We start from the raw sequence: 6,497 nt of genomic DNA, 5'->3' as shown, positions 1-6,497 counted from the left end.
ATTTCTACGTGATAACTAAGAATTTAAAACTAGTTAGCTTTAAATCGGAGATTTACATTTTGGAATTTTTAGCAATTCGGGACTGTTAGCGATGGAGGAAGTACAAGAAAATTTGAAAAAAAATAAATATAGAACAAAACGAAAAGAAACCCAATTTCAAAGTTATCGTGGACTTAGGCTCTCAACACTCAGACTCAGAGTAGGGAAGTTTCTTTTGTTGGGCCTAAAGGTCCAATTTGTAGATTATTTTGATTTGGAAGTTAGCCTTATTATTTTGTATTAAACTATTAACTAGTGCAAGAATTAAATAAATTTCCCCTTAAACTCGAATTAGATTCCAACAAAAAAGGAGGGGCGTTTTAGTAATTTGGTTAAAATTTCGAAAGTGCGGGAAAATGAAAAAAAAAGAAAAAAAATTACTCTCTCTCTATCTAAAGTCTTACACTACTTTTGTCCAACATCCACGAAGCCCTACTACACCAGTAAAAGCCCTTTTGTTTTTGGACCCTAAATTTCTTCTTCTCAAAAAACTAAAATTCTCCTTCCTTCGAAGTTCGAAGCTTCTCCAGGAATCATCAATCAAAGCTCCTCTCTCTGTCCCGCTTAATTTTACAATCGCCCAACAAATGAGCGGAGATAATCGAAGACGGGATCGAAAAGACTCGCGGTGGTCGAAGAAGCCGAGAGTAGTGAACACTGCAGAAGATGAACTCGAATCTAAACTCGGATTTGGGCTTTTCTCCGAAGGTGAAACCCGACTTGGGTGGCTACTCACATTCGCATCGGTAATTTTGACCCAACCTTTTGTTAATTGAGAGAGAGCATTTGAGAAAGTTTCGGAGTTGATTATATGTGATTTTTTTCTATAAATTAACTAGAAGCATTGGCGATTGAGTCATACAGTAAACACACATAATTGTGAGAATTTAAGATTCTAGTAGGAGATACGAAATTACGGGAACTATTATAAGGTTCCCCTCAGCTTGGCTGGTAGTTCGTTCTCTCAATGCAAATTTTTGGCGTTTGATATATAAGTACTAGTTATTTACTACTGATTGGTTTATTCGCAGTCATCTTGGGAAGATCGAGATACTGGGAAAGTCTATAGTTGCGTGGACCTTTACTTTGTTACTCAGGTGAGGAGCTATATTTTTGGACGATTTCAATAACTTGATGAACTTTTTATATTTTTCTAAATTTTAACCAAGCTGAGGATTTTGTTTTTTTTTAGGACGGGTTTTCTTTCAAGACAAAATACAAGTTCCGCCCTTACTTCTATTTAGCCACTAAAGTATGATAAATGTCTCTCTGTATATCATCTGAATGCTCCTTGAGTCACTCATGTAATTTCATCCTATATGTCAATAACACTACTGCATTGCCGATTTACAGGACAAATTGGAATTGGAAGTTGAAGCCTACTTGAGACGCCGATATGAAAGACAGGTTGCTGCTATTGAGATTGTTGATAAAGAGGATCTTGATCTTGTAAGTCAGTAGAGGGCATACCTTATTTATTTGTTTAACTCTCTGACTTCTACCAGTGTAAATTTCATCTTGATTCTGTGGTTTAGTTGACCAGTGTCTTCTACAATTTGATTGATGCTGTTGTTCTCTCTATAGAGAGATATCAGTAACTTTTATGATGACCTTTAGTTATTATTATTCTCTTCTTGTAAGCTCAAAACCGAGCACTTGTAGTAAGAAGTCGAAAAAGGTGATCTTGCATCCATATGGTGAAATCTCTAGGCGGTTTGCTAGTATGCAACATGGGCTGTAAAGGATAAAGTTTTTATTTCTTTAGTCTTGCCTTTTGTGCAAAAGTATGCAGGATATGAAGGTTTCAGTACTTTTTTTTTGTCGTCACTTGTAGGGTGCCTTTCTAACTTTTGTTTTTTTTTTTGAGACATACCGTTTTGAGTTCCTTCATTTCTTATCTGAACAGAAAAATCATTTATCTGGCCTGCGAAAAAAATATTTAAAAGTATCATTCGATACTGTGCAACAATTGATGGAAGTCAAGAGGGATCTGTTGCATATTGTCGAACGAAACCAGGCTAAATTTGATGCACTTGAAGCTTACGAATCCATATTCGCTGGAAAACGGTAAAACAATGTATTTTTTATTTTATTTTTTTAATATGCTCTGAAGAGTTTTGTTGGTTTCCTAATTTACCTTTAGTATCAGTTGTTCATAGTTATTTTTCATGTTTATTTCCAGAAATTTCAGATATCCTGATCATTTTTCTTTGTTCTTGAAACGCAGAGAACAACACCCTCAAGATTGCTTAGACTCTATTGTGGACATCCGCGAGTACGATGTCCCTTATCATGTTCGATTTGCAATTGATAATGGTAACCAGTTTAGTCAAATCAGAATGTCTGTTTAGTTCCCAAGATTGTCAACATCATGACGTTTTCTTGGTGTTCAGATGTAAGGAGTGGGCAATGGTACGATGTCAGTATCTCCAGCACCGATGTCATACTAGAGAAGAGGTCAGATCTTCTTCAACGCGCAGAAGTCCGTGTTTGTGCATTCGATATAGAGACAACAAAGCTTCCGTTGAAGTTTCCGGATGCTGAATATGATCAAATTATGATGATATCCTACATGGTTGATGGCCAAGGTTTTCTAATTACTAACAGAGAGGTAACTACGGTAGACATTTGCATGATATCTTACATGATGGGATGTGGGTGGTTTTATATCATTAATGGAGAGAAGCTGCTAGATAGTCCTGCTATGCCATCTTTTAGATTAGGTTGAGCAATCAGTAGAGGAAAAAAAAGTATAGGCTTAGTGTTTTCTTCAATAATAGATTGTACTCTTAATGCACGAGAAATCAGAAATGGTCCATATAAGATTATCACACTTGATTAATTGATTTTGTATGATGTGACTTTTAAGACTATTTATGGACTAGCGTGACATTTTGCATATAATTTTAAAGCATGATTTCTGATTTGTTAACAGGTTTTCATTGCATATGTCATCTCTTGTTGATATCTCTTAGCTGTATCCTTTCCTTTGAATATCTGTATCACGTTAATCTTCTTTGATTATAAACTTTGTATTTTTGCATATAATTCAGTGTGTTGGCGAAGACATAGAAGATCTGGAATATACACCCAAACCAGAATTTGAAGGCTATTTCAAAGTCACTAATGTTAAAGACGAGGTATTGTAAATTAGCTCCGGATTTGAATATTATATCAGAAACATCGATGTGCTTAGAAGCGAGTTACTTTCTTGGTTTTGTCTTGTAGGTTGAACTCCTCCAAAAATGGTTTTCTCATATGCAAGAGTTGAAACCTGGTATTTATGTTACATACAACGGAGACTTTTTTGACTGGCCATTTATAGAACGAAGAGCATCTCATCATGCAATCAAAATGAATGAGGTACACAAAAATTTNACCGATGTCATACTAGAGAAGAGGTCAGATCTTCTTCAACGCGCAGAAGTCCGTGTTTGTGCATTCGATATAGAGACAACAAAGCTTCAGTTGAAGTTTCCGGATGCTGAATATGATCAAATTATGATGATATCCTACATGGTTGATGGCCAAGGTTTTCTAATTACTAACAGAGAGGTAACTGCGTTAGACATTTTTCTGTATTGGATTTGATATATATTGATAATATCTTACATGATGGACGGAGGTGGTTTTATATCATTGATGGAGAGAAGCTGCTAGATAGTCCTGCTTTGCCATCTTTTAGAGTAGGTTGAGCAATCACTAGAGGAAAAAAAGTATAGGCTTAGTGTTTTCTTCAATAATAGATTGTACTCTTAATCCACGAGAAATCAGAAATGATCCATATAAGATTATCACCCTTGATTAATTGATTTTGTATGATGTGACTTTAAGACTGTTTATGGACTAGCGTGACATTTTGCAATATAATTTTAAAACATGATTTCTGGTTTGTTAACAGGTTTTCATTGCATATGTCATCTCTTGTTGATATCTCTTAGCTGTATCCTTTCCTTTGAATATTTGTATCACGTTAATCTTCTTTGATTATAAACTTTGTATTTTTGCACTTAATTTAGTGTGTTGGCGAAGACATAGAAGATCTGGAATATACACCCAAACCAGAATTTGAAGGCTATTTCAAAGTCACTAATGTTAAAGACGAGGTATAGTAAATTAGCTCCGGATTTGAATATTATATCAGAAACATCGATGTGCTTAGAAGCGAGTTACTTTCTTGGTTTTGTCTTGTAGGTTGAACTCCTCCAAAAATGGTTTTCTCATATGCAAGAGTTGAAACCTGGAATTTATGTTACATACAACGGAGACTTTTTTGACTGGCCATTTATAGAACGAAGAGCATCTCATCATGCAATCAAAATGAATGAGGTACACAAAAATTTTCTTCGTTGTTATTTATTTAAATTTTATCTGTCTGCATGACTAAAAGGATATGTATATATGATATACTTAGAGATTCTATATGAAAAAGTTTTTGACATTCTATTGTGGCCTTGAGAGTGTGCCTCTCAATAAATTAGTATAGCAACGCCGCTTGAGTGCTTCCCATACTGTCTATATGAATTATCTTGCATGAGGATGCTTACTTGAATATTATCGTTTCTTTCTGTGGAAGAGATTCATCTTTCAAATATTCAGTGACATGTGTTTAGCGTCTAAATACTGTAGTCTTTTGAGAGTTGGCAAGTTTCTACTCATCTCCCGAACCTTACTTCTCAATTCTATTTCAGAAACCTCCATTACTTCCCTTTCTTGTTTCTATTTTTGTTTTTTTAAACCACCTATTTCTCTGCATCTTAGTCGTCAGTTCCTATCTCAATCGTATTATCTTCCATTCGAGTATAATGTTGTCAACTGTAATTCAGCATATGTCTTTTGTTTTCTTCCTGGTGATTGCAGGAACTGGGATTCCGTTGTGATCTTAATCAAGGCGAATGCCGAGCTAAATTCGCTTGCCATTTGGATTGTTTTGCTTGGGTAAAACGTGATAGCTATCTTCCTCAGGGAAGCCATGGTCTGAAGGTTAATTCTACTTCTTTCTCTTAGCGATGATTTCATCTTTTACGGTCATATATATCTTTAGTTAAGGAATTTATATTATGATATCTAGTTATGCTGTCTCTTAATTAAATGCCAGGCTGTTACAAAGGCCAAACTAGGGTATGATCCACTGGAAGTGAACCCAGAGGACATGGTTCGGTTTGCGCAGGAAAAGCCACAGGTATTGCTGAGAATTTAATCCTGCTATTTCTGCTTAACATATTTTTTTTCACCATTAGAGCTAATTATTAGATACTGGAATGAGCTAGAGCAACAAACAGTTGATGATAATTGATCAGATTATTCAACTATTTGCCTCTTTAAGGGTTGAAGAAATGTCCTCAACATTAAGAAGCGGACATAGATTTACTGTCTTATTAGTACACAACATTCTGTCTTATTGCTCATGTTAAATTTACTGTCTTATTAGTACACAACATTATGAAGCGGACATAGGTTTCAAGCAATTAATTGGTCTTAACTGTTAGATTTCTCTAGTCTATGCTGTAGTGCTTGCAAGGTTTTCATGGAATTAGGTGCTTATATCTTATTTCTATCCCCTGCTGGGAATGATTTCACAGACAATGGCCTCCTACTCAGTCTCTGATGCCGTTGCAACTTATTACCTATACATGACATATGTCAATCCGTTCATTTTCTCTCTCGCAACTATCATTCCAATGGTCCCTGATGAGGTTTTACGCAAAGGGAGTGGCACCCTTTGTGAAATGCTTCTGATGGTTGAGGTGACTTCCTATTTACTACAAGATCTTTAGCAATCTTTACTGTGTGAAACATTCCATTAATTGGAAGTCTTCGTTCTCAGCACAGGCTTACAAGGCAAATGTTGTATGTCCCAACAAAAATCAAGCTGACCCTGAGAAATTCTACCAAAATCAACTTCTTGAAAGTGAGACATATATTGGTGGTCACGTAGAGTGCCTCGAAAGTGGTGTTTTCAGATCTGATATTCCTACCAGTTTTAAGCTTGATTCGTCGGCATACCAGGCAAGCTATCTGCTTTATATTCATTCGACATAATGTTAGTTGATTTCTTTGATGAGCATTATTTTTTCTGATAGAGTTTCTATTCAAATGTCACTGATCTTTCTGTAATGTCATCTGAAGGGGTGCAGTTAATAGTAAATACCTGTGTAGTCTGTAATGGATTCCTCAAGCAAAATGCTTCCCGTTATTATGCACATGATGTTATCATAGCTAATTTTTGCACCTGGTGCATACAAAAATAATAATTTATGAACCTATCTGATATTTGACGCGTTAATTGCCAGCAACTGATTGATAACCTTGGTCGGGATCTGGAATATGCTATCACTGTAGAAGGGAAAATGAGAATGGATTCAATTTCCAATTATGATGAAGTGAAGGACGAAATCAAGAAAAAGGTAGTTTTTAGAAATATTGATTTTAGTGCTTATTCCCTTGATTCGTTTCAG

General features: G+C 35.5%; 1 protein-coding gene across 1 annotated transcript in view; it reads left to right on the top strand.

Moving 5' to 3' along the window:
• The window catches only part of LOC104733317 (DNA polymerase epsilon catalytic subunit A-like), a 22,016-nt gene continuing 16,013 nt past the window's right edge, over positions 495-6,497 (top strand). The window contains exons 1-14 of the mRNA XM_010452901.2: positions 495-785; positions 1,071-1,136; positions 1,232-1,291; positions 1,393-1,488; positions 1,946-2,106; positions 2,267-2,355; positions 2,433-2,650; positions 3,093-3,179; positions 3,268-3,402; positions 4,900-5,022; positions 5,138-5,221; positions 5,622-5,786; positions 5,872-6,048; positions 6,333-6,446. Coding sequence (XP_010451203.1) covers positions 627-785; positions 1,071-1,136; positions 1,232-1,291; positions 1,393-1,488; positions 1,946-2,106; positions 2,267-2,355; positions 2,433-2,650; positions 3,093-3,179; positions 3,268-3,402; positions 4,900-5,022; positions 5,138-5,221; positions 5,622-5,786; positions 5,872-6,048; positions 6,333-6,446 — 1,734 coding nt within the window. The 5' untranslated portion in view covers positions 495-626. The remainder of the gene's footprint in view (positions 786-1,070; positions 1,137-1,231; positions 1,292-1,392; positions 1,489-1,945; positions 2,107-2,266; positions 2,356-2,432; positions 2,651-3,092; positions 3,180-3,267; positions 3,403-4,899; positions 5,023-5,137; positions 5,222-5,621; positions 5,787-5,871; positions 6,049-6,332; positions 6,447-6,497) is intronic.

Source organism: Camelina sativa, chromosome 12 (genome assembly GCF_000633955.1).
Source record: "Camelina sativa cultivar DH55 chromosome 12, Cs, whole genome shotgun sequence".
In the NCBI taxonomy this organism is placed as follows: Eukaryota; Viridiplantae; Streptophyta; class Magnoliopsida; order Brassicales; family Brassicaceae; genus Camelina; species Camelina sativa.
The sequence above is the reverse complement of the archived record's forward strand: the minus strand, read 5'-3'. Positions and strand labels throughout refer to the sequence as shown.